General features: G+C 61.5%; 1 protein-coding gene across 8 annotated transcripts; it reads right to left on the bottom strand.

Moving 5' to 3' along the window:
- Window positions 1–94: 94 nt before the first annotated feature.
- On the bottom strand, window positions 95–26,719 carry CIC (capicua transcriptional repressor). 8 transcript variants are annotated; one of them, XM_058709225.1, is made up of 21 exons: window positions 26,600–26,719; window positions 20,613–23,423; window positions 8,854–9,003; window positions 8,532–8,766; window positions 8,322–8,451; window positions 8,045–8,227; window positions 7,797–7,962; window positions 6,750–6,952; window positions 6,442–6,667; window positions 5,921–6,024; window positions 4,434–5,667; window positions 4,167–4,354; window positions 3,671–3,792; window positions 3,419–3,585; window positions 3,029–3,319; window positions 2,607–2,932; window positions 2,057–2,310; window positions 1,802–1,956; window positions 1,592–1,723; window positions 1,179–1,310; window positions 95–1,081 (listed from the first exon to the last, which is right to left on the bottom strand). In XM_058709225.1, exons 2-21 carry the CDS (start codon window positions 23,410–23,412, stop codon window positions 714–716), a joined length of 7,566 nt encoding a protein of 2,521 aa, XP_058565208.1. In that variant the 5' UTR covers window positions 23,413–23,423; window positions 26,600–26,719; the 3' UTR covers window positions 95–713. The 8 variants fall into 8 exon arrangements, with proteins under 8 accessions (XP_058565208.1, XP_058565207.1, XP_058565211.1 ...); XM_058709224.1 differs by lacking the exon at window positions 26,600–26,719 and adding an exon at window positions 25,814–25,957; XM_058709228.1 differs by lacking the exon at window positions 26,600–26,719 and adding an exon at window positions 25,814–25,957 and having other exon boundaries at window positions 1,802–1,953.
- Window positions 26,720–27,283: the final 564 nt, after the last annotated feature.

Below are 27,283 nucleotides of genomic sequence, written 5' to 3'. Positions count from 1 at the left end.
CACTGGGAGAAGTGTACAAGCTCCTTGACCGTTTGGGGATAGTACAACCCACCCCACCCCCCCCTTCTCCCTTTAGAGTGGGCAGCCACACAAGTGTGTTAAACAGCTTTAATTTCGGCTTCTCGGCACAGTAAGAAATATTGCACATGATCAACATGTTTTGTTCTGGGGATAGGGACAAGGGTAGGGGGAATCACCTTCTTAGAAAGTACAACCCAAGTTGGGAGGGCAGAGGGGGTGGGGAGAGAACCCTCCCCATGCCTGTGGCAAAGTGCAGGAGCCCCCACCCCAAACTAACCTGAGTCCAGCCCCTCTGGGGAAAAAAGGGGTGCATGAACTCCCCCTACTCCACAGGCACCTCTCCCTGTGGCCCAAGGCCCGTGCTACCCTCCAGCTTGTAGCCCTCACATGAGCCATTTTGCATAAAGTACAAGTGAAAAGGTCTGAAGGTAACACACTCCAGGTTATATACAGGGGCTCCGTGGAGGCAGACTGTGCCCCTGCTTCCCCTCAGCTGCCCCCCGTCACAGGGAGAAAGCTGTGGGGGGACGGGGGATAGACAAGAGGAGCAGGCCTCATTCCGCCCCAAACTAGAAAGGACGAAATGGCTTTATTGGGGAGGAGGTAACCATCCTGCCCCCCCATTCCTGCCACCTACATACTGTCCATGTCCTGAGGGGGGTACTGTGGGTCCTGGGATCTTCTTGGGCCCCTCACCTGCCTGTGGCAGCTGTGGAGGGGCCAGGGGGTGGGGGGGAGGGCTGGGGAGGGCCCTCCCAGCCAGGCTGTCCAGGACCTGGCTCTGGGGGTGGAGGCAGTGGCGGGGCAGCCGAAGCTGTGCCAGAGTCCGAGCCAGGTGAGGTGGGGTCGGGGCCCCCAGCGGGGCTGGGAGTGGGGACAGGGGCAGCAGCAGTGCCAGTGGGGGGTGGTCCGGGGAGGGGGGCCTCAGCTCCAGGGGGCTGCTCCGTGGGAGTGGCCGCCTGCATGATCTTCTGGCGCACCTCTCGGATCTTCAACTGCAGACAGACCTTGGAGGGGAAGATGTCTGCGTAGCGTGCCTGGAAGGCTGCCGTGGCCTGGGCTGGGGACAGAAGGACGATGGGGGGCGGGGAGGGCAGGGTGAGATGAGCAGGCAGGTCCTCTTTAGGGGCCCCCCCAAGACTCCAAGACACACTCACCCGATGGGAAGAAGCCATGGTCCTGGAAGAGCTGCATGACCAGGGCCCGGCGCTGGTCCAGGGTGCGCCGCAGTGAGGAGTATGGCACCTTCTCGTATTCCAGCTCCCCGAGCACATCCTCGGCTTCCGTACCTGGGAGCAGCACAGGGAGGACAGTCAAGGCTACGGCAGCAGCCTGCTCCCTACCCCCGCCACCGTCTGGATGTCTGCTCAGCCCTCACTGAATTCTGTAACAGCAGAGTTCAGAGAAGGCACCTGCCTCTGGACCCTACCGGACCCTAAAACCCACCCTCCCATCCGTGACCGGCTGTCCTTCCCCATCACCACCGTGCATCTGTAACTCCATTGCCAAGACCCCGCCCTTCTTAAAGGTCCTAGGTCCCCCACAGCTCCGCCTGCCTCGGTGCCGGCACCTGTACGGTCAAAGGTGAAGATGTCCCCCTCGCACTTGGCACTCTTAGGGGTGTTGGGCTCTGAGCTGCAACTGGAGCGTCTCCTCATCTTGCGCTTGGGCGAGGTGGGGTCCTCGGGGGCCGAGTCCAGGTCTGTCCAACAGAAGCAGGCTCAGCGGAGGCAGCCCTGGTCTGCCCCCCACTTAACCCAGGTGCCCCACACTCGCCTACCAGTGGAGTTCTTCCTCTTCTTGCGGTAGGAGCCCAGGATGGCCCGGGGGGAGGTGGCCAGAGACTGCAGGGTAGGCGAAGGCAGCACCTCCTCAGGCCGGAACTCAGGCAGCTCAGCAAAGCGCTCTTCGAAGTCCACCTCTGACAGGACCCTGCTGGAGAGCCGGCGGGGTCACCTCCCCTGCCTGAGACGGCAGCTGCCTCCCTCTCCCTCCCGCCCTACACGCTCTGCCACGGAGCCCAGCCCATGCTCACTTGTCCACAGAGTCAAAGGTCTTCTTCAGGGGCGGGGGCCGCACCTTCACCTTCTTGCCGGTACCAGCCGCCTCCTTGCGCTCGGGGGTGTCCCCAGCTGCCCTCCCACTGCTGCCCTCGCTGCTGCTGCTGCTGCTACTGGGGGCTGGGGCCGGAGCTGGGGCCGGGCTGGGAGGGGTGGGAGGCTCCCCACGGCTCTCCAGGCCTAGCCCAGGGACTCGCCAGTCTGAAGATGAGCTGGGGAATTTGCTGGCCTGGGGTAGGGACGGCAGGGAGACGGAGGACACTGGATTCAGACTCACTGGGGCAAAACCTCGAACAGAGAGCTGGATGCCAACCACCCAAGATGTACAGCTCTGGAGAAGACCCAGCCATACAGACAAGCAAAAGGGACAGAAGAGCTCCCCTCCCCCAACATCCCCAACCCCTGCAAACAAGGACAGAGCTCAGGCAGGTGTGCAGGTAAGAAGGATGGAGCAGAAAAGCAAACAATGGACTGAGACGCCGAGCTGTGTGGCAGCATGATCTGCCTGGCCTGCTTCACACTTACCATGGTCTCCGGGCCCTTGGTGCCTGTCCGCTCCTCAGCAGGCGGGGGTGGTGGGGGGCTGCTCCGGGCTGTGGGAGCCCAGGTCTCTGGGGGCGGTGGAGGGGCTGGCGTTGTGGGCTGACCCTCAAGCTCAGACTCAGGGACAGGGGGCTCACGGGCTGGGCCAGGCTCCAAAGGCTGCCGGGATGCAGGGCCTGACCGCCCAGGGGCACCTGCCTCAAAGGAACCCACAGGAATGCTGGCGATGGCCGCCTTCACTTTCTGGGGGGCCTTGGGGGTAGGCCGCTGGGCCTTAGGGGCCACTAAGCTGTAGGTCATGGAGCCTGCTGGTGGAAAGAAGAGCATTTGCTGAGCCAGGCCTGTCTGGAGCCCACCTTCTGGGTCCTCCAAATCACCCCACCCTGGGTTGGCCTGACACCCACCTGTGGCATTAGGAAAAGGACTAGTAGGGGCTGGGGTGGCAGTGGCAGGGGCCGGTGGGCCCTTGGGCAGGATGGTGGCCGCAGGTGGGGTGGTGCTAGTAGCCACAGTGTAGACCAGGCCCGGGGGCGCCTGGGATGGCTGGGCCAGGGGTGCTGAGGAGGTGGGTGCAGGGCTGCCAGGGTAAAACGCCGTGATGACAGGACCTCCGGGGGCTGTGCAGGTGGGCGGCAGCTGGGGGCTGGGCACAGGTGACACGCCCACCTGGCCGGGAGCCAGCAGCGGGGCTTGGCCTGCAGAGACAAAGAGGAGAGGCGGAGGCCCCAGTTAGGGCCTGGGCCACCTCGGCACCACCCTGGGTCCCCAGCTCTTCCTGCCAGGCTGCCCCTCACCTGAAAGCAGGGGCTGCACGAAGGCGGGTCCGCTGGGCCCCAGTGAGGTGAAGCCTAGGGCTACCGAGCTCGTGGGCCCATACGAGGTGACTGTTCCAGCCTGGCTGGACGTAGGGCTGGTGCCCAGGGGCAACGCGTGCCCACCCGCCGACTGCACGTAGGTGATTCTGCCGCAAGGAGAGGAAGGGGGGAGTGAGGTAAGCTGGCCCCATCTCTGGGCTGGCCTCCAGGTGAGGGCTCAGCTGCCATTACCTGGTAGAGGAGGGCAGCAGGACCTTCTGAGGCTGCGAGGTGGGTCCAGAGAGCGTGGCTGGGCTGAGGGGCGGCACCAGGCCGCTGGGTGTGCTCACGGGCACTGGAGTCAGCTGGATGATCTGTGGGCAAGGGCACCCACAGGCTGAGGTGAGGTGGGGACCCAGAATGGGGCAGGGGAGGACCAAGACCTAGGAAGGTGGATCTCAGCAAAAACAGGGAACGCAAAATTTGGAATCCAGACAGAAAAGAACAAAGGAAAAGAAGACATCAAGCAGTACACGACACAAAAAAAGAAAAAGATGCAGACGCCAAGGGCAAAATCAAGATGTACGTATATACTGAAGAAAAAGTCCTAAAGACAAACTTCCAGACACAGACAAAAAGGGAGAAAAGGAAAAGTGACTGAAACAGAGGCACACACAGAAACTGTGGCACAGACACCTACACCCAGGAGGGGAGGAATGAAGAACAGGTGGAGCCAGGATGCCCTTACCTTGCTGGGTGGCTGGGCACCATTCTGCACAGGTACTGAGAAAGGCGGGCTCACCAGGGGCAGTGGCTGGCCAGCCCCGCCACCCCGCACGGACATGCTAGGGGCCGCCAGGGGCACCAGTACCTTCCCGGGTAGCAGCTGGGCGGAGCCACCCGGGGGCGGGGCCTGCACAGGAGAGACTGACTGGGCTGCAAGAGAGAGAAGTTGTTACAGGAGAGCCAAACAGGCCCGAAGCCCCTCTCCTCCGCTGCTCAGCCCAGGCCTCACCTTTGGGGGGTGGGGCGGAGGGTACTGACTGCAGGATGGGGATGCCAGGAGTGGGTGCGGTGGCAGCCAGAACTTTGCCGTTGGTTGAGGTGCCCGGCGGGAGGGTGAAACGGATGCTGGTGGTGGGTGCGGGGCCGCCAGGAGCTGCTGCCTTAGTCCCAGGGGCTGGTGCCGGGGCAGGAGCCACCTGAAGCTGCTGGGGCAGCGTGGGCAGGATGTACTGCACCTGGGTGATTCCCCCAGCTTTGCCCAAGGCACCTGGCTGCAGGATGCCCAGGGGCACTGGCCCATTGGGACCACTCCCAGCACCTGCTCCTGAGCCTGTAGCGGCCCCACTGCCGGGGGCCCCCTGGGCTATGAACTGAACAGCAGGGGGCGCCGGGGCCCCATAACCAGGTGTGCCCACGAGCAGGTTGGTGACTGTGGCAGGAGCCTTCCCCACAGTGCCCAGTAGGGGCCCAGCCACCAGATGCGGGGCTGGCGAGGTGGCTGCTGCCGACTTCTTGTCCGAATACACTAAGCTTACACCCAGAGGGGAGCTCCCAGGTGCTCGGGACCCAGAGACTGGCTCAGTCCTGGCACCTGCTGTGTCACTTGGAGATGCCTCAGCCCGGCCAGAGGTGGGAAAGGGCTTAGAGGCGATGGGCACAGGAGTGCTACTAACAGGCCGCACCACGTTGGTGACCATGGTGGCAGCTGGGCGGGACAGGGGGGCTGCTGGGGCCCCATAGGCCAGTGATGGGGCTGGGGCTGAGGGCATGCGGCCTCCACTGCCTTCCCGTTCCTCCTTATTTGGGGGCAGGACCAGTGTCTGCAGGACACTTCCTCCCCCCCCAGGAGGTGCTGCAATGACCGAGGGGCCTGGTGGCTCCAGGCCCCCCACACTTTCAGGTCTCTTGCGCCGGAAGGTGGCAGGATCCGTTGAGAGGAACCGGGTGGCCTTGGAAGGTGTTACTGGGCCCCCTGCCCCAGGGAGTGGGGGCCGCAGTGGGCCTGCTGTGCTGCCCTGACCTGACTCCTGGGCCTTGAAGGTCCCTGAGCCCAGTGGGAAGGAGGTGGCAGCTGAGGCTGAGGAGGAGGCAGGTGAGGACGAGGAGGAGGATGGGGTGGGCCCATAGCCTTTGCCAAAGGCTGCAGGTGGATCCGGGGGCCCTGGGGGCTCAGGGTCCAGCGATGGGCGGCAGTGGGTAAAGGAAGAACGAATCACAGGCGAGAACACCTTCCGGCCAAAGCCCTGGGTGGAAGGAGGAGACACAACCACATCAAGGAAGCCCGGATACTCACACCCTGCCCATCCCTGTCTCGCCCAGTAGCAAGGCCAGCTGAAGGCCTCAATTCATCCAGGCCGTGACCCTATTCACCACGCGGCAAGTAGCTTCTTGCCCTCTGTGGGCCTCAATCTCCCTGTGTCAATGCACACGAACAGATATTTCCTCTTCCTAGGAAGAGTGAGTGCTACGAGACAACACCAAGTTACAAGCTCTCACCTTGCTGCCCTCTGGGTCCTCCCCAGAACTGTCTCCGCTCTCGCTGTCGGTCACTCGCTCCTTGCACTTGAGGTCAATGTCAGTGGTGCCGAAGCCATCGTCAGCTGAGGGAGCAGAGAGAACAGCACTGGCATGAAGGCTGGGTGCAGGACTACCCAGGAGGGACAGCATGGAGCCCAGGCTTTGCCCCAAATCGGCAGTGAGTGTTGTCCATGAATGCTGTTCCTCAGCCTAAGGTGTGCCCACCTGCCCAATGGGGAAGCCTAAGAACATGCAAATAACACCACCTAACCCTGTGCCCGATGGCCTGGCCATCCATGCCCCTGTCTTCCCAGTTTCCTGCCTGGCCAGGAGCTCCCCGAGGGCAGGGCTGGGTTTACTCAGTAGAGCCTGAACTGAATATGCCTCCAATCATAAACAAAGAAAAGAGGGAGCCTGAGGCCTAGATCAAATCTCTGCCCACCCCTCAAACCTCAGCCTGCTGTTCTCTGGGCAGGACTCTGGGCCCTGCCACTGCTCACCAATGACATCATCATCTCCCTCCTCCTCACAGATGACCATGCGTTCCTCATCACTGGTCATGTCCTCGCTGGCGGCACGCTGGGAACGAGAAGCCCGGGTGGGCAGCAGCGGGGGTCGCCCACTGGCCGCCAGGGCACCTCCCTCACCGGAGGCCGAGAAGGGGCCTGGAGTCCCATATTGGGTGGAAGGCTTTGTACCAGAATAGGATGCAGGGCCAGACACCATCTGCAGGGTAGGTACCGGGAGAGTTAAGAGGGGGGCATCACCTTGGGCAACCCTCCCTGCCTGTCTCCCCCACCCATCACACCTGAGTCAGTTCCTGTAGCGCCTGGCTATCTACTTCCCCACCATCCAGGCTGTGGACCCCACTGTGGGAGAAGGCTCGGGGCCGGGCCGAGCCAGGTCCCCCCACTGTGTGCAGACGCTCAGCCCCACACGAGCCACTCCCTGGAGCCTTGGTATCCGAGCTCAAGAGTGTCTGGGCTGCAACGGACAGGAGCTCCGAGGACACTGCAGAGTAGAAAGAGAAGAGTACTGCAGAGTCCAGAAGCCTTTTACCAGCCCTCAGACTGGCCAAGCCATTCACAAGTATTTCTAAATAATGGACAAGAGGAGTTTGGAAACCCCGGGCCACCTGGCAGAAAACAGATACCACCCACCAACCCGGCATTTCCCAATGGATTTTGCCCTCTGGGATTGCAAGGAGCAAGCCCATTGCTCCCTGGGAGGCAGGCCTTCTTTGAGTACGAGACTGAAAACAAGCAATGTCGTGCTGCCTAGCTAATAACCAATGGCCGCTCCGAGCCTCCGACCCCTCATCTCAGAGAGAAAGGAGAGCCTCATCCTCAGAGAGCTGCAGGCCAGTGCTCACAGAATCACACCAAAAAAGTGCCTCAGAACGGCAACATGCACACCAGACACGCTCAGTTGGGAGAAGTAGCCAATGAGGGGCTTCCAACTTTGGTTCTGGGAACCAGCCAAGCGGGAGCTGAGATTCTGGCTCCACCGTCTACTAGTTTCCTGTAATTTCCAGCAAGTGATTTTGCCTCCCTGAGCTCAGTTTCCTCATCTACAAAACAGGGCACAGCTTTCAAAATTAGAAATCACACTCTCCTTGACATGCACTACGTGCTCACGAACTGATAATGAGATTACTGTTTGGAGACTTTATCTCTCTGGACCTCCCTGGCTCCTTCACATAAAACAACTGCCAGTTTCTTTATGGATAAGGGTCCTCAAACAAAACGACAGGGCAGAGAAAGGCTTATGGGCCAGGGGTTGAGCAAAAAAGAGGGTAGTTCGCACCTCTCAGGGAGGGAGGTGACAGGGCAAGAGAGCCAAGGGGCTGACTGACCTCCAGGGGCAGCGGCAGTCCCCGTCTCTGACATGCTCCGCTCTCGAGTCTCTTTGTGCCCTCCTGCCAGCCCCAGGCTTGTGGGCTTGGCCTCTGAGCTGGACTTCTTCCTGTCCTTGTTGCACCACTTCCAGTCCGGGTGAGCCTTAAAGTGGGCCTCTTTCACCTGGCAGGAGAGAGCGGAGAGACCCTTCACTCACCCACCCCACCAGAGGAAGCTGGTAGGAGCCAGGCGGAAAAAGCGTTACCTGGAAGGCCAGGTCATGGTACTTCTGCTTCTCCTTGGGCCCCAGGGCGTACCACCACTCGCCCAGGATCTTGCTGACGGTCCGGTTGTCCTGGTTGGGGTGACGCTGGTGGACCAGGGCCCGGTGCCGCTTGCTGAAGATCATGAAGGCATTCATGGGCCGCCGAATATGGTCCTTCTCCCGCTGCAGCAGATACAGGCCCAAGTGGGATGGTTAAAACCAGGAGACAGGCTCGGGCAGCCACAGGGTGAGCTGGGGACAGGTAGAGAGGAGGCACCTTGTTGGGGCTGCGTCCATCCTTCTCCGAAGAGGAGTCTCGTTCCTTTGGCAGGGCACTGAGAGACTGGGTCCGGCGTTTCCCGGGTGGCAGGGGCAACTGGATCTCAGGAGACATGATGGAGAGGAAGCTGTGGTGGGAGCGGCAGGGACAGTGAGGGCCACATCTCCAGCCACTCCACCCATTAGCCCCAAGCCTCATGGCACTCACGCATCATCATGATCGCTCTCCGTCTCACTGTCCAGCCGGGGCTCTCCTGGAGGGCCAGGGGCCTCCTCCTCAGTGGTGGGCGGGGGACCCTTTCCAGGTTCCACCACCCCCAAAGTGTGGGGGGGTCCAGGCCCTGGGCTCTCAGGGCACGTGGCTCCAGGTGGCCGCCCAGGATCAGCATTCCCTGTCCCACCTGGTGGCTGCTCGTGAGCAACAGCCGCCGACTCGGCAGGTTCTAAGGGCAGACAGGCAGATCAGAGGGCTCCCAGGCCATCTGGACCCTAACCCCATGCCACCCCATTTGTGGCCCCCCATTCCTCACCTTTGCTCTGGTTGGAGGCCACTGGGTGGCTGGCAGGTTGCTGGGCCTCACTTGGTTGCACAGAGGGGTCGGGCTGGCTGGGGGCCAGGAAGGGGACTAAGGAGTGCCAGGGGAACACAGCAACAGAGCGAGGTTCCACGTTTGTCCACACTGTGGGAAGAAGCCAGCTAAGCTGTGCAGCAGGAGACCCGGGCCTTGACCCCCAACTCAAGCTCTTTTCCACCCTGGATGAGGTGGCTCCACTCCTCCTTTACACCCCCTTCCTCTATCCCAGAGCCTCGTGGGCTCCTGCGTGCGACATCACTGGAGAAAAACTCCTCCCTGAAGGGTTTCTAGGTTTATAAAAAAGAAAACAGAAGCTAGGAAGGGAAATAGGCCTCACACCCCACTCCCTCCCCTACCTCCACCAGCCCTGCCACCAGGGACCAGGCCAGAGGAATGACTGGCTCCTGTCACAAACCAGGCCATGTTTGACTGCCATCTCATACTCCCAAGGCCCCAAAACCTCAGCAGGGCTAGGAACCCTCCCCAGCCATGCTCCGTTCCCAGCACCCATGCTGGCATCTGACGGGGCCCCTCATCTTGGCCTCGCGCTCCCTTTCTCTTTCTTGAGAAGACCGTGGCTTGTTTTCCCTTTCTCTTCTCTGATACCCACAGAGCGGGGTGTCAGGTCTTTCTCCTGGCCTCCCTCCCCCTAGTACAGACCCCAGGGAGCCAACCTGCCTTTCCGGGGCTAGACACAGGTGGCTCCGGCATCTCCCCCACCCCATAACAAAATCTACTGCCCTCAAAGAGGCCTCCCAGCACCCCTTCCCTCTAAGCCTCTCAGCTTATCTTGAATGTAGCATCTAGCCCCCCTTGCCCAAAAAGAGGGGAGGGTGTGGTAAACTCCTTGGGAGAAAAGGCACAGACAATGGGGCAGACAAGAGAACTGTTACAGGTCTGTGCCCAAAGAAAGCAAAAATGCCAGGTGTTTTCTTGAGAATATGCACAGGAAGGCACTTCCCTCCCAGGAGGCCAGTCCTAGGGTTTCAACCTTCTGCCCCAGGACCTGGGTAGTAAGAGGGTAAGCACAGGGCCGGGACCCATCCCTGGCGGGACTCCTGGGGCAGGCCTGGGCTAGAAGTGGGCTTCCCTCTCCCTGCTGGCTCCCTGGGGGAAGTGGAACCAGCAGAGGCCCCTGTGAGGGAAGCCGATGAAGAGAGAAGGGAAACGCCCTAGCCTTGGTCTCCATCATTCCAGGCCTCCCCCTGATCCAGATCAATCTGACCTGGGGTGACCCCTCTATGCCTTCAAAAGCCTGGACTAAGAGAGCCACTGGCCTCGAGAACGGATTGTGCAAGGGGCTGACAAAAGACAAAGTAGACACCATGTCAACAGAAGAGGGATAAGGAAGCCAACACCGGAGGAGGTCTCAAGACGCTCTGAGGACCCCATCCTTCATCCCTGGGGCACTGGGGACCCAAAAGCCTACTCGGTCCTCCAACCCCAAGGACCTGGACCTATCTATGCCCCTCTTCACCAGGATCTTTCTCATCAGGCCTCCTCCTCTGCTGGGTGGGGAAGAAAGGGACCAGCAGACAATGGGGGAATAGTCCTTTGGTCCTGCCCCTCCTCAGTGCACTGCCCTCCAGGTTCCTGACTCTCTCTGTCTCCGCAAAGCATGCCACAAACACTCCAGCCCATCACTCAGTTCTAAGCAAACAGTGCTTCACTCACTTCTCAAGCCCTGTTCTTAGCCCCACTACTCGATCACAGTCCCTTCCCCCTCTCTTCCATACCTAGGGCCAGCAGGTCTCATGCCGCCCCTATTCTAATACACGCTCCCAAGCCAGTTACTCTGCACTCTTCACCTCCAGTGACAACGGACCTGTTCCACCCCATCATCCAAACACCCACAGCTGTGCCCAGCTACTCCCCTCTCCTCACTCCCATCACTCCCGCTACACTCCCACCTGCCGTCACTAAACGCTTGGCCCAGCCAAGCTCTGTAACTTTCCCGTCACCCCTGTACTCTGCGTCTATCACTCTCATACTATACCCCTATCCCCGTTACTCCGCACTTAGCACCCCGACACCTTGACCCCGGCAGTCCCAGGGTCCAGGCGCTACTGACCGAACATGCCGAGGCCACGGGAGGCCGCGCCGGACGCGGGCACCAGGGGCCTGTGGGCTGAGTACATGGTCCGGCGCGGGGGGGCCCGGCCGGGGCTCGCGCCTCCTCAGCGGCCGCCGCCACTCCGCCCGCCGCCGGCTCCTCGGCCGTCGCCGCTCGGGCCCGGGGGGAGCCGGAGGCCGTCGCCGCATGCCCCCCCCCCGCCGCCCCCCTCCGGCCGCCCCACGCGGGGGTCTCCGCCGGGCGCGCCTGCGCACAGCGTCGCCTGCCTCCCGCCGCCCGGGGGGGCGGGGGAGGTCAGAGCGCGCCGGCCCCGCCCCGCCCCCCGGCGCGCGCGGGGGCCGTCACGGGGCGCGCGGCACAGGGGCCATCGGCGCCGCCCCCTCCCTCTCCCTCCTCCCGCGCGGTGCCCGGCGGGCGGGGCAGGCGGGGCGGGGCGCGGCGCGCGTGCGCGGGGGCGGCCCCCTCCCTTCGCTCGCTGGCTCGCTCCCTCCCTCCCTCGCAGCTCCGGCGGGTAACGGCTCTGGCCCCGCGCGCCCCGGCTGCCGGTGCCGCCGCCCCGCCTTTCCGGGCTCCGGGCCCGCGGCTCAGCGCCGGGTCGACCTTCGGCTCCGGGCGGGCAGACGGACCAGCGTGCGTGCGTCCGTGCGCTCCGAGCGAGCCCCGCGCAGAGGCACCGCCGCCTCCCCGCCCCGCCACTACTACGCGCTCCCCTCCCCCCGCCGCACCTCCCCCCGCCCCTTCCCCGCTTCCCCCGCGGCCTTCCGCGCAAGCCCGGCCCCCCGCGCGTGAGCCCATTGGCTGCCGCCGCCGCGCGCGGGTCAGGCCCCGCCGCGCCCGCCCCCATTGGCCGCCCCGGGGGAACGTCAGTCATATGCAAATAAGGGAAGGGCGGGGCGGGCTCCGGTTGGCCTCAAGCCGGCCCGGGGCGGGACCGCGGGAGGAGGGTGGCAGGGAGGGCGCACTGCAGTAAAGGCAGCGAGCCAGGGGGGCGGTTCGGGGCACCGCGCTGCGGAGGCCCCGGGGTTGTGTGTGGTGCTACGTGTGTCCAGTCCACGCGAAGAACATGCTCACGCGCGGCTTGGCCCGCCGGGGCGCGCACGGCGCCGCAGGGCAGATGAACTGCGCGGTAGGGCTACTCAAGCCACCTCGAGCCCTCGCCAACTCACACCAGCCGACTCTCACCCCCACCACACACACACACACACACACACACACACACACACACACCCCTCTCATAGAAAGACTTTTCCTGCCACACCCATTATCTCATACACACTCCACAGTCACATGTACCGTGGTCTTATACTCACACTGCCACACACGAAGTCGCACACCTCGAACACCTGTTCACATGTACCTCCCACACTCCCGGCCAATCACTCCCCATCCATCATCATACACACTCGTTCTCACCCATCCTCCACATCACCCATTGCATACACGCCTTGTCATACATGCTTCACCAACGCATATTCTCATTGCCAGCCCACATGAATCATCATACAAACAACATATCAAATAAGCAGTATCATCTCACACACCTCATCACAACCACTGCTTGTCCATCACACACACACCCCACATCCCTCCCACACAACCGCACACACTCTTCCATCTTCACACCCTCTCATGTGGCCTTCCTGGCACCTCCGATCCCGATGCAGGCTACCTCTCACAGATGCCACTGTACTGACCCCACACATTATATAAACTTACCCCAGCGAGCACTACCTCAGTACCCTGTCCCATCAGGTATCCAGAGTGCCATGGTCATTCATCATCATTCAGCTACACTGCCTGACACTTAGCAGCCACCTGGGACCCTCTAACTGACAGTGTAAGGCAGGGTGCCATGAGCATTACTGTGGGCTGGCCCTACCACTCTAGGCTGGGAGCCACCCCTTCCAGAAAAGGGCCAGGAGGAAGAAAGGAAACTAACACTGGGGCTGCAGTGTGTTGGGACCCAGCATGTATTATACTGTTCACTGAATCTTCACAGCCACTAGGGAGGTACACTTTATTATGCCCATTGTTCAGATGAGAAAATGAGGTTCAGAGAAACTGAATAAATTGTGCAAGATCATGCCTCCAGAACATAACAGCCCAGAGCTCCAAATCACCTGCTCTTTACTGAAAATTCAACCTGGGGGTGGACCCAGGCAGACATTCCCAGAGGTCGGGGAATATAGTAGCACAGTGATACAAAGAGAACTACACAACTGGTGAACTATGAAAAGGTCAGAGAGCACACATAGAGACACAGGCAAGGGTCTGGGGCCCACCGGGGAGAAAGGCAGAGGTCTTGTGTCACCCACGATGGCCCTGGGGTCACATCCAGTAGAGGCAGAGGCCTGGGGTCACACCTGGGCAGGTAAAGGTTGCACAGGCTCAGATGGACAAAAAGTGGGCCCCTACACAGGTGGAGTCAGGGACAGGCACAAACAAAATCCTTTTCCCAGCCTATCCCATCCACTGACAGAGCTGAAGAAATGGAAAAGGGGCAAAACTGGTAATTGGAGCCCAGAGGGGAAGGGAAGGTCCATAGCCCTCTGACCTCCAGAGACTGCAGGGCCAGACACTTGGCTGTGAGCCTGGAGGGGGCCACTGGAGGGACTATTAGGTGACTGCCCCCTCCTCCCTATGCAGCCCCAGACTCAGACCCTCCATTACCTCACTGCCCCAGGGACTGCAATGTGAGGCAGAAATCAAGGCTGAAATCAATGTGTCCCGCTATCTCCCCACCGCTGCCCCCTCCTCTCCCCACCGGTGAGTCACCTACTGGCAAGTTAACCCCTTCCCTACTGCACTGCAGCCTGGGACACAGCTCAGAGAAACACTGCCCCCAGCTCCCCCACTTCTGTAGGGTGAGAAAAAGAGCGAGGTCCTGGCACAGCAGGGAAAGAGGGCCCCACACATCTGGGAGGGTTGCACATCTGGTAGAAGACACAGTGCCCACATAGGAGGGATGGGAAGAGGCCCCTTACAGGGTAGGGTACAGCCAAGTGGGGGCCCAGCCTGGCAGGGAGGGGCCGGAATCCGGGCGGGAAGGGCCCCCCTGCCCTGGGCACTGGGCCAGCCCTATACTTAGCTTCCATTGTTCAGAGTGGAGGAACCCTGGGTGGGGGTGATTAGGGGTGGAGAAGAGAGAGCAGGTCCCAACCCCAGACAGCTCCATCTCTCCAGCCATCCCCAACCCTAACTGGGGCCTCCCTAATTGGAAAAGACTGAGGGGGTTTCCCAAACCAGGGCCCCAGCCCCACGTGAGTGGGGATGCAACACCACCCTTCGCTCAAGGCAGGTACTCAGGCAGAACTATGGTGCAGCCATCCCCTGCACCACCCCATTACCAATTCCACAAAAGGTCTAGCCCCAAACAGCCCCGCAGCACTACCCCACCCCCAGCCTGGGGACAGGGAGCCCAGACAGAGACACCAACTGCCACCCAGGGTGGCACAGGCTGAGGCCTGCCCAGAGGCCTGGGGCGTACAGCCAGGGATGCTGACAGACTGAGGGACAGGCAGACACACTCTGAACTCACCGGCCCATTTATTGAGCCCAAGAGGCACCACGCCCCTGTCGCCCGTGGCTCCCCACCCTGCTCTCCAGGCCTGGGTCCCCGCCTCGGCTCACCACCCCGGTGTCCCCAGCTCCCCTCACCCGCTCTCCACATACACACCCACCCACCCACCCACCCCGTGCGGCGTCGGCGACGGCCAGGGTTGCCTGGGGAACGAGCCCAGGATTGGGCTGGTGCGGCTCGGGAGGGATGGGGGCCTAAAAATAGCGCCGGGGTGAGTCAGTGTGAGTGGGGCTGGGGTAGGCAGGGGGACTAGGAGGAAAAGAGGCAGGCGAGAGGTGTGGGGGAGGGTCCCCAGGGATTGGGAGATGGACAGCATAGGACGGAGGGGGAATATGGATTTGGGGGTGGAAAGGGGCGGAGGGTGGGGGAGTGTACAGGCACCAGGACTTGGGAGGGCTGGTCGGCGCGGACTGGGGGAGGCGCCCCAACCCGGGCGGAGGAGGGGGCGCCGCCCTGCCTTCTCCTCCCCTCCCCGCGCTCACGAGATTTTCCACTCGCCGCCTGGCCCCCAGCCAGCCCCCGGCGGGCCCCACAAAGCCGCTTTGTGCTGGGAGGGCGGGCGGGCGCCCGGCCGGCCTGACACCCACGCGGGCCGCGGCGGGGCGCGGGCCAGCTGGCACCCGAGCTGTCTGCGTGGGGGGGGGGGGGGGGGCGCCACCCAGCCCTAGGGCGCGGCCCCTTAGGGGTTAATGGCGCAACGACGGGGAAGCGGGGGGGTCTCGGCCAATCAGCGTCAGCAGGCGCGGAGGCGGCCAATGGGAAAGACCGAGGCCCCACGCCCGGGGCCTACCCCTAGGGCGCGGGTTCCCGCGCCCCTGGGTGCCGGCGGGGGCTGGGCGCGGCCCTCACGGGGTACCTGTCCGGATCTGCAAAGCCCCCGGTACACCCTGTTTCCCCGGCTACTTCGCAAGAAAAAGGATCAGAGGAGAGTAGGATCTTGCAGTCAGGAGGTGGCACGGTTGGGATCTGAACCCAGGTCTGCCTGGCTTCACAATCAGCTTTTCTGCGGAAATGGGGAGACAGGGGTTCCCTAGCCCAGGCCCCCGTGGGGAGCGGGAACAGGGGACGGGGTGCGGGCGGAGGAGGCGGCGCGGCGGGCTAGGATCCAGCCGCCTGCGGTGCAGCCGCTGCCGCCGGTGGTAATGGGAGCCAGACGCCGTCGCCGCCGCTAATGCGCCTCCCTCCCGGCCACTAATGGAGCCATTAATGCCCGGGCGCCGGGGGCTCCGGGCCGCACCCCCTTCCCGCGCGCGCTGCGCATGCGCGCGCCGGCTACCCCCGCCACTTGCCGCCCGCAGCCACCAGGAGGCAGCCTGACCCCTCACAGCGCCTGGTGCTGGGGTCTCTTCCACGAAGTCGCTAGAGATTGACTCCAACTACCTCAAAAAACGCCCCTTCCCTTCTCTCCCCTAAAGTCATCCAGTCTTCCCAGTATAGGCCTCCTTCCTCTCCAGGGCAGTCTCCAGGAATCTCTGACACCCAGATCTTAACCTTTTCCCTCTCCTACTCTAAACTCTTGGCTCTTCACGGACTGCCATTCAAACCTAGCCTGGCTAGATGCGTGCTCCTTGGCACCTTTCTGCCAATCCTAGGCTCTAGTGTCAGCTCCAGCTTCAACCAGCCACTGAGAGGTCATGCACTTTCACCCCTCCTGGCCTTTGCTCCTATGGCTGCCTTGGCCAGGAACACCCTTCCCTTTCTTTCACTCTCCTGAAATCCACTCATTCCTCATGCTTCAGCTCAAAGGTCATTTCCAGTGAGAAGCCTACCTGTACCTCCCTCATCACTCTGCATTGAGCCACAAAGTTGTCACTATCCTCTGGCTTCCCCAGACTCTGTACCTCCCTCTGCTCTTTGCCTGAGCCTGCATCCATGTCTGCCTTCCCCACCCATTTCCCCCAGGGCTGCTCAGCTTGGGCCTGGTGGAGGGGAGGAGAGGCTTCTGATCGGAGAGATGGAGTTCACTGTTTGAGACAAAATGGAAATTCTGGTGGGCAGAATCTGGATTTGGGGAGTCAGGAGAACCTAGACTCCTCTTTGGGCCTCATTTTCCCCACCAGGCCAAGCATAGTTGGTGGGTACTGCCTGGTCTCTGAGGTCCCGTTCACTGGGGTATAGTATGTTGGGACTCCATTAAATGGAGCTGGCACCAAATGTGTCTCCTGCAAGGCATTGAGGGGGTGGCAAGGGTGGTCTGGGTCATGCCCTCTAGCAGGTGGGTGGGCACAGGAGCTGCTTTCCTGTTGTTCCCCCACAGCCGGATCTCCTAGCTTGGCCCATGCAGCCCCCGCCTTCCTGCCTGACTTGGGAACAGGTGCTCGAATGTAGATAGGTCTGCAGGAGGCTCCTGACACCTCTCAACACGTTTCAGAGACAGTGGTGGGCAGGAGGGGGCTCCCAGGCCTGTACAACCTCCCAACACTCCCCAAGAACGGAGTAAGGGACCTAGTACTTGGCACCTGTCCACTCACTTAAAGGGAGGGAGCACCCGATGTGCACAGAGTAGTGGTGAGGGGCTATGATGGGGGCAGCAAGTCTGTCTAAAGAGTGGGAGGAGGGCCAGGGGAAGCCCAGAGACACAGGATCCCAAAACAGGGGGCCAAAACAGAAGGTGGGACGAAAGCTCACACAAGGACTGATGTCTAAGGGAGGGACAAACCAAGAAAGATATAGAGAGACAGACAGAGAGACAGAAGTCCAGTGAGAGAGACTCAGGCCCAGAAATAGAGAGCTACACAGACAGATGTAGGAACCCAAGGCAGAGACAGACAGACATACAGTGGCTCAAAGAGAGGCAGAACAGGCAGACAGAGGCCTAGAGAGGGGGCACTGCCTGTCAGTACAGCGAAGCCAGGCAGAAGCTGGGAGCTAGAAAGAAGGCCTTGCCAGGAATGGGGCTGAGACATCTGGCCTCCTGGGCTGGGGCTGCAGGCCCTGGGGCGGCTTCCTCTCCTGGGGAGCAGGCGGGAAGAGTCAGAGGGAGGTGGCAATGGCAGCTGGCTGGCCTGGCCACGCACAGAATGTGGAGAATGCCGGCCGCCTGCCCCGGCACGTCCCCCAGCGGAAGCAAATGCCTGGCGGGGGGCAGGAGCAGGCAAGCTGTCCCAGGCCGCCCCCTCACACCTGCTGCCCTGAGTGAGGGTCAGGCCTTGGCATGAGCGGGCAGAAAGGGACAGGACCACGGCCTCACTATGCCACCGGGCACAGTCTGCCCTTACCTAGGCCTCAGAGGGAAAAGGCCCCAGGTGCCTGCCTACCAAGGGTTTGGGGAGGCCTCTGGGAAAAGAACAAAAGAATTTGCTGGCTGGGAACCTGAGGGCAGCCTGGATACCTCAGCATGGGTGTTGTCAGAGAGGCGCTGCTCAGAACCGCCAGGACAGGCACTGGACAAGTTCTGACGACCAGATGGCCTGCAGCCTCCCTTCCCTGAACCTCGGTTTCCCGCCACCACCGCCCCAGCCCCCCCACCCCACCCCACCCCCAACGCAGGGCTGATAATCCTTTCTGCATAGCATCAGGTGGATTTGGCGAGATGGCCCAACGCCTAGGGCTGGGCACATGGTAAATGCTTAATAAGGAGTGGTTACTATTATCGTTATCATTGTTACCGAGACTACTTAAGAGCCTGGGTTCTGGAGCTGCACAGCCTGGGTTCAAATCCTGGTTCTTCCTCTTCCTAGCTGGGTGACCTTGGGAAAGTCACTTAACCTCTTGGGGTGCTCTTTCCTCCTCTGAACACTAGAAATAATAATGGTGCTGACCTCCTGGGGGTGTTGTGAGGATTCAGTGAGTAAATGCTCAGCCGGCACTTAGCAGTGTACCACGCACATGCACGGGTGGTGCTTGAGAAATTAGGACTTCTGTAACTTCTGACAGTTAAGAGTGCTCTGATCTGGAGATTGGGAGACCTGGTTCAAGGCCCATTCCTGACCCTCCCTGACTGGATGACCTTAATTAGGACTCTCCTGCCACTTTTCCTCATCTGGAAAAATGGCGGCAAGTAATCCTGCCGGGCCTGCCCTCGGGTTACCACCATCAGTGCCACCCCTCCCCTTGCAGCAGTCAGGGTCACATGACCCAATGCTATGAAGGCAATGTTGGGGGCCGTAAGCATTTTGGGGGGGGGGTGAGGGGGATAGTTAGAGTCCTTCTGCTTCACTCTCTTCATGTGGCTAAGGACAGAAATCCCTGCTGTGCTCACTTCTGTGGAATCTTGCTCCTGTCAACGACAGTAACAAATATAAAAGATGCTGGGGCAGGGCAAAAATACACAACTCATAACCTCAGTATATGAGCATGAGGGGCAAGCATAGCCCCTGTGTCCCTGTGCTCTGGGTCTGGACTGGAGCTCCATGAGGTCAGGGCCTGGGTTCCTTCCTGCAACAGCCTTTGCTGCCGTCCCAGCTCCCACCCAGATCCCCACCCCGACCTCCTTCCTCCCTGGTCCCCCTGCCTCTGGTCTCAGGCACTGGAATTCATCGTCCATGGTCAGCCACCGTCAGATCGGCTCAAAACCTTCCATGGCTCCCTAGTGCCCTCGGGATAAAGTTCACAAGTCTCCTAAGAGCCCTCAATGATCTGACCCTTGCTGATGAATATAGCTGCACATCCCCACACTCACCTATCCTCTAAAGCCCTTGACTTCGCAGATTCTACTTCCCTCAAATACTCACTTTGGCCTCAAGGCCTTTGCCCAAACTCTTCCCTTTGCCTGAAGGTCCCCCTTGCCAGGCTCACTTAGAACACCCTGCATATCTCACTTTAGAGACCCTGGCCCTTTCTCCAAGAAGCCCTCCCTGACTTCCCATAGCCTCCTAGCCTTCCCCCACCTCAGCTTTAACCACTCTGGATGCTCACTGTCTGAGGACAGATCTGTCTATTCCAGGGACTGTGAACCCTGTGAGGGCAGGGCTATGTCCTCAGCACCAACCAGCACAAGGCCAGGCACAATGGCACAGATTGTCAACAGCGGATTAATAAATAAGTAAGAAGAGGCTAGGGAAGGGGCTGGTGACTGGTCACCCTCCCTGACAGTTGCTCTGACAAGAGCCAACCTGGCCTGGCCTCTGGCTCTCTGGCACAATCTCAGAAGTGTCACTCTCCCTGCCTCTGGCCTCAGCCCTCTGGCCACCCTGGCTTTTCTGAGCTGTGCTCCTCTGGCCTTGGAGTCTTCCCTTCGGCCTCCTAGGAGGCTCTTCCACCCCATGGTTGCTGGTTCCAACTCATCCTTCAACTCTTGGCTTACACGCCCTTTCCTGAGGGCAGCCAGACTAGATTTCACACCTGGAGGCCTGCCCAGCACACCCCCAGCTCCCCTCCATGGCACTGGCCGCACCAGTGATATTTACTGGGCACAGGCGTGAAGAGGAGGGCTCCCGTCCCGATCCTGCCCCCCCGAGGCAGAAGGCCCTGTTGGAGCCTCCGTCTTCCCATCTGTAACCCAGCACTATAGCCGAGCAGGGATGAAGTAGCCTGCCTGGCTGTGAAGGCTGGTTCCAGGATTTGCTAGCCATGTGACCCAGGGCAAGTTAGTGACCTGGCCTCAGTTTCCTCTAAAGGAGCATAATCATAGCACCCACCTGTTAGGGTTATGAAGACTAAAGGAGCTAATATTTCAAAAGGGCTTAAAACAGGCCCCAGTACATTACAAGGTGGATGGGAGGGCTCGGTGAGATAACTCACACACAATACTTAACATGATGATGCCCCCACCAGTCCAGTCCTCCAGACATGGGAGCTGTCATCACAATTATCACCTCTGTTACTCTCTTACCCCATCAGGATTGTGGAGGCCTGGCTTCAAAGACTCAGGAAAGGTTTGCTGACTGATAGACCCCTGAGGATGCATTCCCAGCAGGAGGCCTCTGGAAACACTGCACTAGCCTTCAAAGTCCAGTCCCTTGCCCACGTTAATTCCCACTGAAACATCTATGCAGAGAGGAGGCTAATCTCCCCTTAAACCCCTCTCCAGGTGGGGAGCTCACCTCTCCCGAGAGCCAGTTTGCAAGTGGCCCTGTTCAAAATGAGCCCTTACCCAGCCCGCCCATCCACATCTCTTACCTGTCCCAGGCCGGCCCATGATGACTTCCTTTTTGGGGGCAGGATGGCTGGTGTAGCTGCTGGGCACCAGGACGGGCAATAGGGCAGCAGGTGAGGGGTGGAAGGCCACCGGCTGGAAGGGTGAAGAAGCCAGGCCAAAGGTGGGCATCGGCTGGGCCACAGCAGTCGGCGCGGCTGGAGGCACGGTGATGGGCACGGGGGCTGGCAGAGGCGGGGGCAGGCCAGGCTTCCCACTGGCCACCCCAGGGGGCACTGGGGTCTCTCGGCAACCCCGCCCAGGTCCCGCTGCCCGAGCCTCACCAGCAGTGCCCACCTCCCCTGGAAATTTGGAGGGCAGCGGCACGTCGGGGTTGCGAACGATGACGGGTGAGTCCCGCTGCACGGCAGGAACCCTGCGCACAGAAGGCCCAGGATCTGAGGTCAGGCCGGCAGGTGGGGGCAACAGCAGCAATGGCGAGGGCTGGCGGGAGCGGGAAAAGGGCACGGCGGGTGACACAGCCCGGAAGCCAGCCGGTGTGGAGGGTGTAGGTGTGTGAGACACCGAGTCCACACCAGAGTCTAAGTTGTCGCTCTTGGGGAAGTCTGGGGTGGCTCCTCCGCCCCCTGCGCCAGGAGCCCCCAATGCCCCCGGGTGGGGCAGCAGCTCTGTCTTCCTCCGCCCAGGGCTGATGGGCACGGTGAAGGTCAGGTTGGTCTGGAAGGTGGGTAGGATGCCAGAAGAATGGCGCTCTCTGGGGGCAGGTGGTGGTGGGTGGGGGCCCAGGTCTGGTGGCGTCAGCACTCCTGCCTTCGGGGTGCTGGCACTTAGGTGGCGGCTGCGAACAGCAGTGCGTTGGATGACCGGTGAGGCGTTGATGGGGCTGAAGTTGGCGGGGCGGAAGCCAAAGAGCGGTGAAGGGGAGGGTGATGGGGCAGGTGAGAAGGGCGACTGTGTAGAGACTGGAGAGAAGGAGGGTGTGCCCGAGCGGGAGCTGCCCAAGGACACAAGCATCACAGCCGCCTCACACTCATCGAACTCAAAGCGTGACAGGTCAGCAGGAGCCACCAGGCGTGGGCGTGAGTCCCCACGGGCCGCCACACTGCTGGCCTCACTGTCCCGCGATGTTTCGTCACCCCAGTCAAACTCGGTGCTGCCCTCGCGTGCTGCCACGCCTGCCGGCCGCCCAGCCCCACCTGGGCCACTGTCCGCCAGGCCCTCCATCTCCTTGGTTCGCATGGACAGGTGGCGCGAGCAGTAGCCCCGCCGCTGCGACTCCTTCATGCAGCCGTCTCGAGAGCACAGCCGCCGCCACTGCTTGCCATTGAATTTCTTGCGGATTCCATTGGGTGTGCAGACCACGTCGCCCTTCTTGTACTTCTGCTGGGCAGCTGTCAACGGTGTGCGGGCCCGGGCAGCTGGCGCAGCCCCCTTCTCCAGAGAGGCCACGCTGCTGCTACGGCTGCCGCCCTGGCTTCCCTCCTGGCAGGGCGAGGGCTGCTCCCCAGGGCGGCCTGGGCCTGCAAAAGCCGGTGACTTGGGTGGCGGTGACAGGAGCTGGGGCGGGGGCAGTGGGAGCAGGGCCGGGGTGCCCAGGGCTGGCGGGTGCTTCTCCTCGCCCTCCTCACAAGCCCCCAGGTTGCCACCGAAGCTGATCTTAGAGACCTCAGCATCCTCAGGCTGCTTGGGGTCCAGGGCAGCAGGACAGGGTGGCAGGGTACCCCCTGGCTCAGCCTGCTCCTCCTCGGGGCCCGCGGGGGGCTTCCTCGGCAGGGCCTCGGGTTCCCAGGGGGGCCGCAGCAGGCGGAGGCTGGAGCGGGCCACCCACACGGCCTCCTCGGGCTCACGGTGTGGCAGCTGTGGGGGCTGTGGCAGGGTGGCTGGTGGGCCCGGCTGGGAGTTGGGGCCAGGGCTGAGGCGGACCTTGTAGGAAGCTGGCTTGGTGGCCACTTCCACCACCACACCTTCACGGTAGGCAGCCACACCAGGCTCCACACAGGTACACACGGCCGTGCCCACCGCCAGGGCGCCCGGCGGCGGCGTGGCATCCAAGACCACATCTACACCGCCGCCAGGTGCCCCCTCGTAGAACGTCAGGGCCCGGTCCCCAGGGAACTGTACCCCTAGGTCCTGGCTTCGGCGCACCTGGCGCACCACGGCTGGCAGGAAGAGGCCATCTCCACGCCGAGCCAGCACCCGCTGGGACCTCAGCTGCCGCAGGTCATATCCACCACTGGTTCCACTTGGGGGCCAGGGACCTGGCCCACAGGCTTCGGCTGGCTCATCCTCCAGATCAGCTGAGTGCTCGCTGGCCGTGTCGGTGGAAGAGGAACGGGTGGAGGTGGGTGGCCGTGGAGGTACACCCAGGGTGCCGGCCTCCTCAGGGGTCCGTGCCCGCTCTTCAGGGGCCCCGGCCGCCCCAATGCTACCGCTGCCAGCTCCATGCTCCTCCACATACTTCTTCTTGGGCGCTCGAGACTTGAACGTGGCCGTCTTACGGCTGAGCGAGGGCTCCCAGCGGCTTGCCTCCCCCTCTACCTTGGGGTCCTCGGCTGGGCCTGGGGCTGCCGCGTCGTCAGGATGCAGCTCCGGGAGCAGCCCCTCAGCCCCAGGGCCCCGCTCAGACTCCTCCTCCTCACCCTCCTCAGCCTCTTCTGGCCCCGGAGGCTGCTGCTGCTGCTGTGCCTCATCGTCTTCCTCCTCTGGCTTGTCGCCCTCCCCGGCCCCTCGCCGTCTCAGGGCCTTGGCCCGGGTGGCTGGTGGGGACTTGCCACCACTGCCAGAACCTGGGAGGCCGGCACATGCCTTCTTCATTGGCTTCATCTTTTGTCCACCTGCAGATGGGAAGGCAGACAGGGATCATCGGGAGCAACTCAGGAAGTCCCCAGACCCAGTGTCCCCCAAGACTTCCCACTTGCTGAGGCCACTGCCTCAACTCCATGATGCCCAAAGCCTCTTTCCTGGCTGTCCTCAACTCGTGTGGGCCCCTGACTGGCACCCATGTCCCCTGAGTTATATACTCTGGCTGCTTGGGGACACTTACACATATCTGCTCTCTTTACAGAGGCCACAGCAGGTGTGTGCACACCCTGTAACTGCCCGAGGGGACACAAGAAGCAGTAACAGTTCACGCCTGTACAGCACTCACTCTGCGCCAAGCCATGGGCCAAACTTGATTTTATTAACCCATTTCATCCTCATGACAGTCCTAAAAGGCAGGTGCTACTAATGGCCCTACTTGAGGAAACCGAGGCACAGAGAGCTCAAGCAACTTGCTCAAATTCTTCCAGCTAGGAAATGGCAGGGCTAGGGTCTGAACCCAGGCAATCTGGTGGCTCCCGAGTCTGTGCTCCTAACCATTTCAGTGTGCCGCCTGTCACATGATCCAGAGGGCACACTTCCTTGCGCTGTCACTGTCCAGAGAGCACACACACTCATACACACACATGCACAGGAACACAGTCACAGAAAAGGAGGTGACTGGGCTGTGATGTGAGCCTCTCTCCACCCCCACCCCCACCCCTCTGAGCAGCCTGGCATGGCCAGACATTGTGGGAAGGAGTAGGCAGCTGAAAGTCCTGAGGGACGGCTGCCCACTCTTCTCTGCACCCCGGGCCTGCCAGGTATAGCCATCTCCCCAGATCCTGGCAGGGAGCAGGCAGGGGCACGTCTGGGGCAAGAGCTTATCCCCAGTGCTGCCACGGGGCCGTGCATGAGCACACGCACGCGCACAGAAACACACACAGAGGCACACACACGTCATCACACAGTGGGGCACAGAGCTACACCCCAGGGTTTCGCTGTCCCACTGGATGGGAGCCTGCCCCTCCCCCCACAGCACCCAGCGTGATACCAGCAAGCCCAGCCCCCCTTCTGGCCTGCACGCATCCCCCGCCCTCACTGGGCTGCCTCTGGCAGGGTGGCTGAGCTGGCCGGGCCCCCTGGGGCCCCCAAATATGCCCTCCGACTCCAGGTGGGGTAAGTGGGAGAAGGTCAAAGAGAGCAGGGCAAGCCCAGCAGGCCAACCTCACCCACTTCCTGAACAGTCATTACTGCCCGCCCCCTTTCAAGCTGCCCTGAGAAAAGAAAAGGGAAAAAACTTTACTCTGAAGTGACTAAGAGAACCTGAGAGGCCAAAAGGGGGCCTCTGGGAGGGTGGGGGGAGTCCAGGACCATAACTCAAACACAATCAGAGACACCCCTGACTCAGTCTTCAAGCTCCCCCAGGACCCCTGATCTTGTGTTCTCCTACTTGGGGCCTGCTCCTCCTGTGGACCCTGCAAACCCTGCCTGCTCCTTCTCTGGGCCAAACCTGGGGTCCTCACAGGCAGAGTCCGTAGGGCCCGGGGCTTCTCACACTGGGGCAGGCATTCAGGTGCCCAGGACTTGGGCAGCTGCCACCACCTTCTCCCCACTGACCCGCTGGGCCACCGTCCTGGGGACTGAGATGCGGCCCCAGTCCTGCCCAAACACAAACCTTTGCATACCCCACCCAGGGCCTACAACCATACCTCCTGGCCCCCTTGGACCTTGCTGCCTGGTCCAGTCTCTTCACCCCAGAAGCCAAACCTTTTTCTTTCCCCTGGGGCCTCCTCTCTTCCTGTCCACCCCACTTTGGATAACTCCCACCCAAGGCCCTGTGGGCCCTCACCTCCTTCAGAATCTGAGCAGTAACTCCTGAAGCCCAGGCAGGCCCAGGCTCTGGTTCTTCAGGGTCTCATGCCCTCTGCTCCCATCAGCCCTCCTGGCACTAGCTTCTCTGCCACTCTCTCTGCCATCCTGTCACCACCTCTACCTCTGCCTCTCTCCTCACAGGCCCTAGCCCCCCTCCTCAGTCACCCTCTCCTTGTCACCCTCATCTATCTTTGTCACCTCTTCCTCCCAGTCACTCTCCGGTCAGCCATCTCTGGACCTGTCACCTTTTCTCTCCATCACCTCTCCTTGTCACCCCTCCAACTCTGTCCCCTCCCTCTCCCTTGTCACCCTGATCTAGTCCTGTCACCCCTCCATTCCTGTTACCCATTCTCTACCCACCATCCCCTCTCCGTCACCCCTTTTCTAGCACTCTTCCTACCCACCACTTCATCCACTCTATCCCCCTTTCCCACCATCCAAATCACCTTTTTTCCTCTGTACCCCCTCCCCGTCCCTGCCACCTGTCCCCTCTCGGCCCCCAGCACCCCAAATCCCCCCTGCCCGTGTCAGCCCTGGCCCCGCCCCTCACCTCGGGCTCGGCGGGGTTTCGGGGCGGGGGGCCGTGGCCCCGGCTCGGTCCGGTCCGGTCCCTCCCCGCCCCCCCTCCGGCTCTCCCTCTCGATTCTCCCTTTTTTTTTTTACTCCAACACACAAAATGGTGAATGGACCTGCAACAGCTGGAGTAGCCAGCCAATCACCGGCCACAACCCCGCTGACCGGCGCCGTCCTAGACCAATAGACATTCGCAGCTCAGTCGGCTCCGCCTCTCCACGACGAGCGACATTCGCCAAGGCCAATCCCGCCCACCCGGCAGCGCCAGGGGGAGGGGCCAAAGTCCAAGACCGGCCTCCCTCTGGGACCGACACCAACCTGAGCCTACGACCGCCTGATCTGCCTAGGGCCCTTCCCCACAACAAGTGATGGACTTCAGCCTTGGCCAATTGCAGGCCGTCTTAGTGCAGACTGACGAATACAGTACCCAGTCGCCCTGCACTCTAGGCCGGAACCCAGCCTCTGTGAGGGACAGTAGCCAATGAAGTGCAAGAAGGAAGGGCTTAGGGATAGGCTGTCCAATAAGCAGGCTTAGAAGGCGTGGCCTGAGCGTTTGTTGACCGGCTCGTCGCAATTCCTGCTGGGAATGGTAGTCTTCTTACGGCTCCGGCCCATAGTCGATAGTACAAAGCAGACTACAACTCCCATGTGACAGAGTGCTGTAGCACCAAAGAACCCGGGCGAGGAGAAAAAGTCGGACAGGGCAGTTCCTGTAAGTCTCACTGCACACCAGGAGCATCTTAGACCCAGGGCCCCGACTCACCCCGATTCCCGGCTCTGGCGTCGCTAGTGGCTCCTCTCAGTGGCGGCGGTAGCGGCACGAGGGGGAGGTGCGAGGAGCAGCCAACCGCCACCCGCAAGCCCCGCAGCCAATCAGCAGCGGGCGGGGCGGTGCAATGACCTCACCGGGTTTTACTCTGTTACCCCTCCCCCACGTGGTTGTTGCTGTCGGTAGCCGAGAGTAGGGAAGTTTGGGGTGGGGGGGAGGGGAGGAGAACGAGTGATGTCACCTTTCCCCCGCTTGATTGGCTGTAGGGTGGCCGGGACTGTGACCAATCAACAGCCTCAGAAAGTCCGGCGCGGCCCCGCGGAAAGCCCTGTTGCCACCGGGAGGGGAGAGAACGTGCGCGTGTGGGGTGGCGCGCGCTGCAGTGGAGTGAACGCGCGCGGCCTGGGGCTTGGAGGACCCTGGAGACAAGTCCCCTCTTCGAAGACTTTGGCGTTTAGGGCGGTGCAGTTTTCTGACAGCCTCCCCCCAGGCTCGTGGGGGTACAAGATGGGAAAATGCAGCGCTTCGTGGCGCTTCACACCACATTCCCTTCACACTACATTCTGTAGAGAGCTACGTTGTGGGTGTTCGCTCTTGGCGGGACCGAGATTTTTTTAAGGTCTCAGGTTAGGGGGTGGTTCACACGGGGTAGGGAGGAGAGGGATATGCCCTGTCGGT

Source organism: Neofelis nebulosa, chromosome 17, assembly GCF_028018385.1.
Source record: "Neofelis nebulosa isolate mNeoNeb1 chromosome 17, mNeoNeb1.pri, whole genome shotgun sequence".
Lineage (NCBI taxonomy): Eukaryota > Metazoa > Chordata > Mammalia > Carnivora > Felidae > Neofelis > Neofelis nebulosa.
This window is presented reverse-complemented; position numbering and strand designations above follow the sequence as displayed.

Excerpts from the sequence above, each read along its gene's own strand:
- CIC (XM_058709225.1), bottom strand. The coding sequence starts at position 23,412 with ATGAAGCCAATGAAGAAGGCATGTGCCGGCCTCCCAGGTTCTGGCAGT. Across the intron at positions 6,953-7,796 it reads GACTGCCGCTGCCCCTGGAG|TGTCCTCGGAGCTCCTGTCC; the intron begins GTCAGTCAGCCC and ends TCTACTCTGCAG. Across the intron at positions 5,668-5,920 it reads AGGACCCAGAGGGCAGCAAG|GGCTTTGGCCGGAAGGTGTT; the intron begins GTGAGAGCTTGT and ends CCTTCCACCCAG.